The 13,002-nt window shown below is 49.1% G+C and overlaps 1 protein-coding gene across 1 annotated transcript in view; it reads right to left on the bottom strand.

Moving 5' to 3' along the window:
- Positions 1–458: 458 nt before the first annotated feature.
- NOL6 (nucleolar protein 6 (RNA-associated)) overlaps positions 459–13,002 on the bottom strand; it is a gene marked incomplete at its 5' end in the record, with an annotated part of 23,169 nt that continues 10,625 nt past the window's right edge. Inside the window, 6 exons of the mRNA XM_010076915.1 lie at positions 459–709; positions 1,908–2,009; positions 6,687–6,884; positions 9,412–9,501; positions 9,661–9,785; positions 11,964–12,061. Of these exons, the coding sequence (XP_010075217.1) occupies positions 560–709; positions 1,908–2,009; positions 6,687–6,884; positions 9,412–9,501; positions 9,661–9,785; positions 11,964–12,061 (763 nt within the window). The remainder of the gene's footprint in view (positions 710–1,907; positions 2,010–6,686; positions 6,885–9,411; positions 9,502–9,660; positions 9,786–11,963; positions 12,062–13,002) is intronic.

Genomic DNA, 13,002 nt, shown 5'->3' with positions numbered 1-13,002 from the left:
AGGCTTCAACACCTTTATTGTCTTCATTCCCCTTCACTGGACCCACTCCAGTGTGCCCATATCTATTTAACTGGGGAGCCCAGCACTGGAAACAGCACGCCTGATGTTGTCTCACCAAGGCTGAATAGAGGGGAATAACCTGGTCATTTTTTAATGTCTTGGTATTTCTTTGTTTTGCTAACCACTAGAGTAACAGCTGCTGCTCAGAACTCTCTATTTAACTAGGAAACTGCCTTCCAAATGCGCACTTCAGACATAATTTTCAGGCCTTGACATTTTCACATGAACACAGCTTTGTTTCCTACAATGAACAGGAACACTTTCAAAAACTTTATCCCATCTTTGTATTTTCTTCAAATAAAAATGCATTTGTATTCTTGAAAACAGTAATAGGTGCCTTCGCTTCTCTGAACAAAGCATATAGAGACAGAGTAAAACACACAGTTCTGGGATTTAGAAAACTCAACACCTTTTCTAGGACTGATTTATAAAAAAGGAACAGTCCCAGAGTGAACAAACTCTGTTTCAGGATGGGTCCCTCTGACACCTCTGAGTAGCCTCAGATAGTCCATTTCTCTGTACGAGCTTCCACACTTTTGACCAGGCCTTCTCCCATAACCTCAAAGTCCTCCAGAATTGCCTCCACGTTGGGAACGCAGACCAGCTCGTTGTTCAGAGTTGTCACCATCCTTCCTTTCATGCTGGAGACCTGCAGGACACACACACATTGCAGAAAGGGGAGCACCTGCTCAGAGCTGCTTTGCAACCTCTGCTAGCCCCAAATAGGAGTCATAAATTGCTGTCCTGCCTTGTCACATCCAACCCCTGCCACACCACTACACCCAATTTTCTAAGCTTCACTTCTCAAAGCCATCATTGCTCATTATTAGAGCTAATAAACTGCAAGAGTGACCCTTCCAGCCCCTTCTAGATTTTACACTGGGGCCACAGTCCACAGACTGCAAGCAAAAAAGAGAAGTAATGGCCGGGGCATGGCAGAGATGGGAAAAGTGTGCAAGCGCATGGCAAAGCCTGTGTAAGCAGAGTAGATTGGGTACACAAAAGGGACCACACCGTGATGCCGAGTGAGAGCTGCCTGGGCTCTGCTTTGCTCTGTTGCTTAGTGTCAAAACCTCAAGTGAGGAGAAATCCTCTCCACCAGGGTAAAAAAAAAACAAACCACCTTACCACACTCAGCTCAGATGCAAGCATCTGTTCCTCTCCTTTCACCACTGTGAATAACTGGGTTTCACAAGAGCAACTAGGCCGAATGGCCAGTGCCCTCTGGCCATGAAGAGAGGGGAAATAAATCACCCAGAGACTGACAGCAGAAGAGCCTGGGCTGTGTTCTTCCTTCATAGAAAGCAGCATGAATCACTCCAGCGTACCTTGCACCTGGCTTAACCACCCTCTAGATGTTGCCAGCCTACAGAGCGTAGCTGGAAAATAACTCTGTACATTGATAGGACTTGGGCACTATGAACCCAGGCTTGCCACTCCAGCTTCTTGCAAGTTGTGGCTTTCTGGGCAAGATGCCCAAAGCCAAGAGAATGGGACAGCCTGCTGCACACACCAATGTATTTGGCAAACGAGGCATCAACCACCTCCCAGGAGGGGACCAGAGAAGAGCACCTGGGACAGAGAGCCCTGTTCTTACTCATTATCATGGTGCTGAGGCTTGTCCAGGGACACATGTCCCCTTAGCTCTGCTGATGGCTGGTGGCACTGTGGCCACAGCCCTGTCTTGGTTTCTCCCTTTCTAACAAGGGACAGAAGTATGAGCTCCATTTCTCAAAGGCCTTTGGGGCTGGTAAGAGTTAGACAAAGCAATTACAATGCAGAAAAAAAAGCCCTTCAAGATTTCAGGGCATAAAAGTAACATGAAACTTAAAGAGTCAAAAACTGACCTTAAAAGGCTGAGGTTGAAAGCTCAAAGGTTTCCACAAGACTGCAATTACTTCCCCACCATGCTTGTCGTAGAAGAACAAGGCGAGATTGCTGAAAGCGTCCTAGGGGAGAAAACAAACAGAGGCTGTGCCAGACATCCCAGAGCCAGAGCCAGAGCCCATCCCTGATTCACTCTTCTTACACAGTGACACACAGTAGCTCCACACTAGCCAAGACCAAAGCTGCAGCTCTTCCAGTGGATTCCCAACAGGGAAAGCAAGTGGCAACCCATGGAGAAAGCCCTGGGTGCCTCCTGCTGCCTCTTCTCCTCCAGCCTTGATGGATACAGTGCACTGCCTCCAAGTTTTGCAAGCATGCCTCATCACTGACCACTTCTTGCTGTCTGAGAGAGCAGAAATATGATCCACCAACTCCCACATGCCTGGAAGAGCAGCCAGAAATCAGCATCCAGCTTTACGACACTGGACCCCTTGGGTTGCAACCCACTGAGTGTTCCTCACCATGGTCCCCTATTTAGCTGAATCTGGCAGTACCAAGCTGTCCTATCCCAGTTTCCAACAGCTGTGTCCAAAATTTCACAGTTAATCAGATAGCAAGAGGCAGGTCCTGCCCAGCAGGCAATCCTGCCACAATACATTTCACTACTTGGCATCGAAGACCAAACCCAGTCAAGGGCTGGAGGCCAGCATCTCAAGATCCGCATTCTGTGCAACAAAGGTATCAAAGCTCCTTCTTCCCCTAGGAAAAACCCCATGTGTGCTGTCAGCACACAGTATCCAAAAAGGAAACAACAGCAGAAATTTTAAGTAACGCAAGTCTGGTGAGGTGCCAAGAGATGGAATGCTCAATGGAGGCACTGCAGGAATCTGCTCTCCTTGCCCTTGTGTTTCAGGAGCTGTGTTAGCGAGTAGCTCCTTTGGTAGTGCTGGGCAGGAGAGCTCTTGCATGAAGAGATGACTAACATGCACAGTCTGGTTTCCCCCAAGCCCATGCAAGCTGGATTCCCAGTGCTGCAAGAAGGTGTGGGGTACACATTGCAACAGAAGTAAACAACATTGTGTGCAAGCAACTTTTCAAACACAAAAGTTTGGCCCTACAGCTTGTCACCCAAGACACTAGTACCTGGAATACGCATCCCAAGCACAGCTGATCAAGACAGCCAAGAAGCCGCTTCCTGACACTTGGTCATGTTTGTGGAGATTAACATCAGGCAACAGCACATGTTTACCCATCAGAGCAAACAGACCTCAGCATCAGTACAGGACGAGTTTATGCACATGGCCTTGCCAGCTTTGGAGCAACCTACTGCAAGAAATACAGACCCTCTGCTCTCTCTTTATCTTTCTCCTCCATCCCCTTAGCTTCCCCAGATGCAACTCAGGCACGCTCTTACAAAGAGAGGTCTCTGCTGACATTGTTGTATCATGAGGTTTTCATGAGGATGTGCATGAAAAAAAAAAAAAAATCAACATCAAAGGTAAGCTTAGAGGGGTCTTGTATGGACATATCAAGATTGCAGTAGGAGGAGAAAAACATGGAAGCAGGTGGTATTACCAGTGATCCCAAAGGGTAGGGTGGCATTTTAAGAGTAAAGACCTAATAAGCAGGGAGGGGTGGTATTGTCTGCAACCTTCAGAGACAGATTTATGAGTTCAGACTTGAAGTATTACAAGCAGAGGGCAACATGATTAGGTCATCAGATTGGGAAGATCCTGAGACCTGTCAGCTCATCCCACTTCATAGGATCTTCATGGGGGCAAAGCTGGTCAAGGCATTATCTTGCCAAACTGGCTATAAAAACCACTGTCTAAAAATACATTGAGAAAGAGGCAACCTGCCCTGGCATTTCGCAGCTGGGAGTGACGGGTTATGCTCAGAGCCCAGTCAACAGTGAAGATGACTCCTTTTGCCAAAAGGCAAACAGCAGGAGGGAAGGAAAGCTCAATGAAGGGCAAGAAAGCTCAGGGCACACTGACCGCCAACATGCAGCTTTCTGAACCAAAGGGGAGCAGAGCACATGAGAATGTAAAAAAGCCCCGCTACTCTACAGGGTAAGGTCTCGAGTGACATGCGATGCTCCCTAGAGAAAGGTATTTATTACAGGCATGTCTTGCTGGACAGGAGCCAGGACCATTTGCAGGAAAGGAGCCCTTCAAAGCTCAGCTCATTTCCCAGTAAAACCACTGTTCAGCCTGATATCCAGCACCTTTTATACTGACAGCAGAGGGCAGAGGTTAAGAGGATGGCATCGAGTTCAAAATCCCAGCAAAAGGCAAGCTTCTGCACTTGGCTGCTCCCAGCATTGTCGTCATGACAGCGCGTCAGGCCAGCTCCACTGAGCTGTGGAGATGCACATTCAACTCTTGGGAAACTGCAGCATTAAAAGCATCTCATGTATTAGTCACTGCACTTCTGTTTGTACAGAGGCTTGGGGAGAAAAAGCAAACAGAATTCACCTCCCTTTCCACATCCCATGCTCCATGGCTAGTGTCACTGGGCTTGCCTGAACCTGCAAACACCTTCCTCAAAGTAAAGTTTAATAGTAAAGGGAGAAAAGGCAGAGGGTGCATTTGAACCCTACTCCCTTCCCAAGCTGCTTTACCTTTGCTTGCAATTCAGCTTTGAAGGCCCCGAGAAAGCTCTCCCTGGTCAGGAGAATCCCTGCCATCAGCAAAATCTACAGACAGTTTCCGTCTCACAGAGAAACGGGTGACCTGCAAGCTCAGGGCTGTGATCCTGAGAAGCCTAATAGCCCCAGGGAAGGGGCACATGGCACCTGGTAGAAGATTAGCTCAATGTCTGTAAGGAGCCATCTGGGTTGTTCGAATTAAAGGATGGAGAAAGGTGGTGAGTAAAACAATACCCTGGTCTAAAACAGGATTACTGAATTAAGCAGCTCAGGTTGAAGTGTGGATTTTGCAATGAGGTTAAGCGCTCACTGCTAGTTAAGCAACTACACTGTTGTTGTTTAGGGGTGTGGTTTTTTGGCCTAACTATTTAGCCACCCATTTTTTCACTGCTCTTACTCAAGAGATTGGGCTCACTGCACCACAGCTACTGGAAAGTAATGGGGCTGTGGCTAGGGTTGAGGAAACCTTCAAAGAAACCCTTGGAAGTTTTCTTTGGCCACCTCCTAAGCTACCTGGGTTAAGGTGAAAGGGAAGCTTGAACCTAAAGGGCCCAGCATCTTCCAGCCTGAACTGCTGTTTTAATTCAGGCACCTCTGCAATTCCTTCTGTGGACCTGGAGGCAAGATCTGGCCTTTTCTGCTGTTCTTCCTTGCAGCTGCCATGACCACCAAGCCTGGAAGCAGCAGCAGAGAAACTCTTGGTGGCTGTGCAGGATTAGCCAACTTTAAACCCTGCTGAGCCTGCAGGAGGCAGCCTGGGAAGAGAAGAGACATTACCTAAAAAATATTTTTATTTTGCAAGCACACCTCCTTCCCCAGTGCAAGCTTGGAGAGAAGCTGATACCAAATCTTCAGGGAAGAGAAGCATACGCGAAGGTGGACAAAACCCTCCTGGCATGTTGGTCACAAGTAGGGCAAAAGGAAAGCCATCTGACCTGCTGTGCTGCCCAGGAGGGCTGGGTGGGCCAGCCAAGAGCTGACAGAGCACAGCTAAAGCTGGAGCACCCCCAGCTCCAGCTCTGCCTTCCAGCAAGCTGCCACTAGCACAGCCTGGCTGCTGCAGGGACCCAAGGAGCCAAGACATGCTGCGACAAGGGAAATCCCAGTCAGACATTAGGAAACAAATTTTCACAATTATGGCCAAACATTGGGACAGGGAGGTGGGAAATCTCCATCACTGGAGACGGTCGGCATTCAACAGGACTGGGCTCTGCACAGCATGGTCTTAATGTCAAAGCTGGCTCTGCCCCAAGAGGGGAATGGGGCTGGAGACCTCTGCAGCACCCTTCCTGCCAAGGCCAGACTATGACTGCTCTGGCAGTACTGACATTGCTAACAGTACTTCTGTGGTTAAGGGATGATGGCACTTCAAAGTCAAGCCAGGTTTTGAAAAAAGGGCACCACAGACCCATCTCTCTGCACCCTAATGTTTACTCATCTACTGCACACAAATCTGGAAAGGGCCAAAGAGGCAGAGGCTGCACATCTGCAAAGAACTGGCTGTCCAGATCCCATGTGGATCACCGCTGCCACCCAGCATCTTGCTTATCTCCCCAGTTTGCTGATACGTTGGCATGGCTACACCACAGAAAAGTGCTGGGTTGGTAACTTTGGATACTGATGTTCTCTGAAAAACCTCCCATTAGCAACTTCCTGTGAAATCATGCATGTAACCAGCCCGAGAGAAAACATCCTGTGACAATATAGAGCCTCTATGGCTCATGCAACCATTGGCCTATCAGCAGGAGCCCTACAGGTACCATGCTGTGGATTTCTGTACATCTCCCCTGAAAATATGTCCATCACGCATCCCAGCTGGTGCAAGAAGTCATGAAAAGTCAATTAATGGACTAATGACAAATGGCTTAAAGATACTTCTGCACAGAAATATCATATTCTTCAGCAAAAATCCAGGTGCTTTGTATCTGAGGTCATTCTCACACCAGCAGCACTCCCATTTCCATGGAACGGGTGCTGCATTCACCAGGTCTTCTGTTGAAGAAGTGATTTCCGATGCACATAAACAGTGACCATCACATGCAAAATTAAGATGTCACCAACTAGGTCCTGCAGTGGCAGGCAACTAATGACCTCAGTGCCAGAAGGCAGCTCCTCCTTAGGCAGTGCCTCCCCAAAGGGCCATGCTTACTCTCAGCTCCTGGAGGTAACACTGTACAGGGTCATAATCCACCACAGGGAAGAGGATCTTCACAGCAGTGCTGTTCTTCACCACACCCCGGGTAAAGGACTTTTGTGGCCGGTCCACGCTCTCCAGATGCCGAGGAATCTGTTTTGGATTCAGGTGGATTAGGACATCATAGAAGTCCAAAGGAGGGCGGAAGACCATCTGCAGGGAGAAAAGACCAGTGCTACTCAATATGGGACACAAGCAAGCAGGATAGATGAGAGAGGTTTCACCAAGTCCTTGCTTGCATTTTATTCCCTCCTCCTTAGAAAGCAGTAAACCAAAGCCAAATTTTTTGTGAGACTAATGTCAGAAGTTTGCCAAAACATCCATAGGAAAAACATGACTGTGGTGGAGCCAAGGGGAGCTCCAGCTCATACTGGCCACCTTATTCCCTCTGGGCTGAGATATGTCCCCAGTCCAGAATGGGCTCTGCTCACATCAGGAGGATGTGACCCTCACTCCCCTATACCCCATTTTGACAAGGACTCTGTCAAGAGCAAGGTGGTTCCCCCATGGCCATCTCTTAGCGGACAGGCTAAATGTTCTCTGGACCACCAAAGCGCACCAGGAAGGACACACTTGATTGCCACAGCCCAGCTGTACAGCAAGCTCAACTCTTAGAGAAGAGAGATGCTCCCTACCGATGTCAGACATCTAGCCAGAAGGACTACACTCTCTACCCTATTGGTTTCCCAGGTCAGCAGAAAAATCTAACTGCTGTCCCCAGGACCTGGGGACAGTCTCTGGGTAAGAGCTTTCTACCAGGCCAACGTGCACAACAGTGGGGTAGACAGTTGAGAGAGGGACAGACAGTGAGCTGAGACAGATAACTGCCACTGCATGTGTCAGAGTCTCAGAATGAAAATGGGAGTCAAGAAGCTAAGAGGAGACAGACAACACCCAGGAGACACAAGGAGCTGTGTAATAAAAGGACGGTCCTGTCTGTCCAACAGTTGCCCCAGAGGGCAGCAGCATCTTCCACCAGGCAGACAGAGGGTGAGAGCAAGCCCTGTTAATGGAGGGAGCAATCCCAGACACATAAATATTTGGACAGGCAAGATCTGGCACTGTGGATGCAGCTGTATTAAAATGGAAAAAGCTTAAAACTATGCATATGTTTTTGTGGAATTAATGATGTGGAGACATGAACAGAGCCGTGGGACACTGCCCAACTTGGCACTGGCAGAAAACCCACTGCTCAGAGCTGGTTTATAGCCAGGCTGGGGAGAACACACATGAAGAACATCAGTGACCAGCACCAAGTCCCAGCTCCAGTCCACACAGACCTCCTTTCCCACCCAGGTGATCAAGTCCACGGCTTATAGTAGCCACACTGGGAGCAAAGAAATGGAGCTCGCAAATCCATGCCTGTATCTGCATGAGGCTGGGCATGTCCCCAAGTGACCCAAACACAAAGACAAAAAAAACTTGGAGCACTCTCCTAGATACATGGGAAGAGGAGGTAACTCCAAGTTCCACTGGAAAGGCTTTTTCATCCTCCTCACCACAAGCTTTGCTTACAAGTAGATTAGCGGCCCTGGAAACAGCATCATGTGTTTGTCCCTTAGGAACATCAAAGCACTGGGAGGACACTGGTATGGACCAGAAGGACACCCTGGGGACAGGAAAGGATCCCACTGCAATGGCCAAGAGGAGGGGAGAAGGAAGGAGGACCAAGGAGGCTGAGTCAAGGGGCTGGGAAGGTGCTATAGACAAACGATGGCTTGTTTTGGGAGCTAATGACTCCCAGTTCACACTGCACCTCTCAAATTTTGGTCTTGGGTCCACACTGCGACTGCAGCACACCAGGTATGTCTCGCATACAGCGTCTCACCCCTTTGCAGCCCTGTAATGCACACCGCTACCGCCTCAAGTAGATCTCACTCCTGTAATACTTCCAGCATAAAATACAGCAGAAATGAAAGCAATATCAGTAAATCCTTTCTGTATTGCCTAGGCAGAAAAAAAAATCCACTATTTGTGGTTTGGTTTATTTTCTAATGTGAACCTGTCACATCTAATCACTGTTCGGCTTTTTTAGTCCTCTCAGCTTCAATCACCTAGGTCAGTACTTGGTACACCAATGAGCTCCCCTCTGAAACACACAGATCTCCCTTCAAAGGGCAAATAAATGTGTCTAGTCTCCCAGGTCAATTTCAGTAATAGATGTTTTAACTTAAAAAATAAAATCACTGAGAAAACAAAGAGGGTTAAACTATATATGGCTTTGCTGCTCCACTGAAACCAAAATAACATCTTCCTAATGTGCCTGTTAAGTGTCCTACCAAAAGCCCCGCCACCCTGCGCTTGGTTAGACTCGAGCACACAAGCCAGATTTACACAGCCACATCAGGACAGAGTCTCTGAGAGAAGCTATTTGCTCCCGCCATGGACATATGACCAGTTTGGCACAGGAACACCGCTGGTTGCCAACGTCCCAAGAAAACCAGAGAATAAAAAATAAGTTTGTCCTAGTCAATGATATTTAACCCCAAGTTGCTATGCAGAGCTGGGTCCCCCAGAAGCAGGGCAGCATAGAGGGGCACCAGCCTCCACGCTCCCATCCTTGCTGCTCTCCATCTCAGGGCAACCACGTGTGGTTCACAGCCTGAATTCTACTAATACCGAAGACCAGTATGCTTTGCCAGAGCCTGAAAACCCTTGTGCTGGCATCCCAGGGTGTTACCTTCACATCCTGGCTGCTGAGCGGGTCCATGAGCTGCTCTTCCAGGGCCCTGAGAGACTCTGAGGCCAGCACGAGAAGGCGCTGTAGGATCTGGGAAGGGAAAAAAGGCAGAGGGTGAAACTCAGCAGTCACATATGTAGCAGGCACCCCACTCATGACAGGGCCATTGGAGCTGGCTCCAGCACTGGGAGCAGGGAACTGCCCCAAGCCAGCAGCCACCAAGGGGCAAGGACAGAGGACCCGGGTCACCTGTGCTGAGGGTCGCTCTTGGGTCCACATGGAGCTCCACTGGTCTTTGGGGGTGGCAATGAACATGATGGGGAGGCGAGAGCGAGCAGCCACAAACTTGTTCTTTATCTCTGTGCAATCAGTATCTGGAGAGGGCAGGACAGGTGAGATGCTCTGCCCCATCCACAGCCCTCCAGCCTCCGCACCCATGTATCACAGCCCAGAAAAGGGCAGTACAACAGGCTTTATGCTCTCCCACCCTCTGATCCCAAAGTCAACATGCAACCAGAGCCCAGTCACCTCAGGTTTGCGCTGCTCTCACACTTCCCTTGGCATCTGCCTGTGGAAAGCTTTGGAGATAGGATGCAGGGCCAGAGGGACCTTTGCTCTGAACCCATCCAGGAGGGCCCACATATGGCAGGCGCTTAGGCTGACTTGGGCTAGTAACTCACGTTATAAGCTAATGACAGAGTTTGTACCCAAAGAGTTTTCTGACTTTTTTTTTCCGCCCCTCAAGTGAGGACAAAAAATAGCTCTTTGGCCAAAACTAGTTCCCATTCAGTTCATTAAAAAAGCTGGAGGGTAGAAAAATATCAGTTTCCAAAAACCAATTCCCCCCTAAGCAGCTTTACCTTGTTTTCTAAATCAGCTTTAGAACCCACCCCACAACCACGCAAAGCCAAGACAATCCCATGTTCTCTTCTGACTCCTGGGGAAAGATGGCACGTATCCGAAAGACAATCAACAGAAAAAACACAAGGAACAGGGCAGGACCAGAAGCTCACCTGGACGTGCCAATGTACTCCCCTTTGGAAACCAGAGACTTTTACCAGCAAATTCTCAAGGCTCAAGGGGTAACAAAACCTGGAAGACTGCAGCACTTTTCTCTTGCAGGTTTTGAAATTGGAGACTAGAAGATCATCCCCATGATCTGAGTGGCTCAGTGGGGCTCTCAAAGCAGACATGCAGCAGAGGCTTTGAAGCTTCCCGTTCAAGAGTTCAACTGCTCTGCCAGCACAACCAAAGGCTTGGCCACCACTCAGGCTTCTCACAGATTTCAGCAAGACTAGTAGCAGCAGAGCATCATCACTGAGACCCACCTCTTCAAAAGTAGGCGGGGGGGGAAAAAACCCATGCCACAACCAAACCTACCTTGAAGCCAAGCTAAGCATGGCAGGACAGGAGTAAGGGAGCAGAAAATATCCTCACCTCTGGCAAAAGCTGTGACACCTTATGTTGACCAGTTGCTGGGCAAGACAGGTGAATGACACAAATATCCGCCTTGGCAACAGCCAAAGATGGACAGGCGGGGGCTGCGGAGGCGGGACACAGCCAATTTCTGCCTCAGCTGCCATGGCAACTCCCTCTTACCTGCCTTTGAGGGACTAATTCTCTTCTGTGCATGCATACCTGCGCAGGGCTATTGCCCATTCACCCCGAGAGGGAGGGGCTGTGAGGCTGCTGAAGCCCCCCAGCTCATTCCTGGAACACCACTGACTCATTTCCAGAACACTCCTAAAACACATTCTGCACATCCTGTGATGGTGGCAAACCCCACCTTTGGGGGCAGACACTTTCCCCGTCTTAAGGAATAAAAGGGGAAAAAAAACACTTCCTGGGCATATGGCCGCCATCTGAGAATCACAACTTCAAGCCATCGCTGGAACCAAGGGTGGCGATAGCACTCTGAAATTTTTTTCCATCTCTCCTCTTTTTCTTGTTTTCCTTCCCTTTTTGAGTTTCCTTTTCTCTCTCCCTCTCTCTCTGTCCTTCTGTCTCTAATGAATTTTTCTGGCACATTAACTGTTACAAGTTTTAGTATTAAAGGTGATTCCAGCTCCTTCTGGGGCTTGTTCAGCAAGTTGCCACGGGAAGCCTCATTGTGAGAAGTGATTGCCCATTTTAGCAGTGATAAGTGATTGCAAGTTTTATGTGTTGATAGGTGGTTGCAGGTCTTTAATAGTGATAAGTAGTTGTGATATTGCTGTGAGTTCTGATATTGCTGGTAGTTGTTATATTTTGCAAGTTTTTAGTGCTGTTAATAGGTTGTGATATCGTTATAAGTTTTCTTTGTCAAGTCATTTATCTTTTGTAATTCCTCTACATTTTACATCTTTTTCATAAAACTGCTGTTTAATTGAACCTCTCAAGGCAATTGTCATTGTCTTCAGTATTACCATGCAGATATCCAAAACAAACCCCACCCTTACCCACCGAGTGGGATGGGACACACTTCCATGTACCAAAGACGCCTAGAGCCAGGCACTGACCACAGAGGGCTCAAGACCCTCATGCTGCTGCTCTTCTGAATTCTGCCTGCTCACCTGTGAGGCCAGCGTTCAGGTTGACGATCAGAGGGTTATTTTTCCAGTCGAAGGTTGCCAGCAAGTCAAGGAAGCGCAGGAACCCCACCTGAGGAGAGCTGCAGGCAAGACAAAACAGTTCAACACTGGCATTCGCTCCCCTGGCAGCAAGAGAAGCTGGGCTTGGGAGTGACTTAGTGATGCCCAGCCCACACACAGCCCAAGAAGGAATGGCCGTGGTGGGAAAGTGAAGTCGAGGTGAAGCAGGAGACACTTCACCTTCTCCAAATTCCTGGGGAAAGTCTTTTGCCCTTGTTTCTTCCTCCCCAAGTAAAAGAAAACAGCAAAAAGTGAAACATTGCCCCCAGCCACCCCATCTCCTGATGGTCTCTCCACCCAGACTCCTGGGGTTTGAGCAAGGGTGAGGTGGAGAGGACTGCTCCCACCTCTGGTGTGGCTCCGAATGCTGGCCAAGTTCCCCACTGTGCCTCTTCCCCTATAACACAACATGCGTGCAAAGCCAGCCACCTGGGAAGATGGGGCGGGCTCCTGCTAGCAAGGTATTTTAGGAGACAGGAAAGCATTCTAGGCATCAGGCTGTTACTGCTGCTACTCTGGGGAAGGAAACCAGACCGCAAGTGCAGGGCAGAGTAACCTTTTGACAGACACAGAGCAAAAACACTTCCTTTAACTTAATTTCACTCCTTCTGGGCCACATCCCATCCACCTGCCAGTGGCTTGCAAGCAATTGGCCCCACAGGGTTATTTACCAACATGCTACTCCATTCAGCTTCCAGAGGCAAACCTCTGGTCCTTCCCTCATGAGTCTCTCCAGGAGGAAAGGAGGCTGCAGCCACTAGCACCACTGTAACATCCCTCCCAGGGAACCCAGGAGCCCCAGTGTGCTGGTAGCCACAATGCAGCCATTGCCCCTGCTTCTCCTGGCCATCACTCCCAGTATGAGGGGCACCGCCAGTCCTCAAGGAGGCACAAGACACCCCACAGTTGTGCCACCAGCACCCAGAGGCCACAAAGCCACTTGCTCCCATCCTTACCCGCT

The sequence above is a fragment of the Pterocles gutturalis genome, unplaced genomic scaffold, assembly GCF_000699245.1.
Source record: "Pterocles gutturalis isolate BGI_N339 unplaced genomic scaffold, ASM69924v1 scaffold9618, whole genome shotgun sequence".
NCBI lineage: Eukaryota > Metazoa > Chordata > Aves > Pterocliformes > Pteroclidae > Pterocles > Pterocles gutturalis.
The sequence above is the reverse complement of the archived record's forward strand: the minus strand, read 5'-3'. Positions and strand labels throughout refer to the sequence as shown.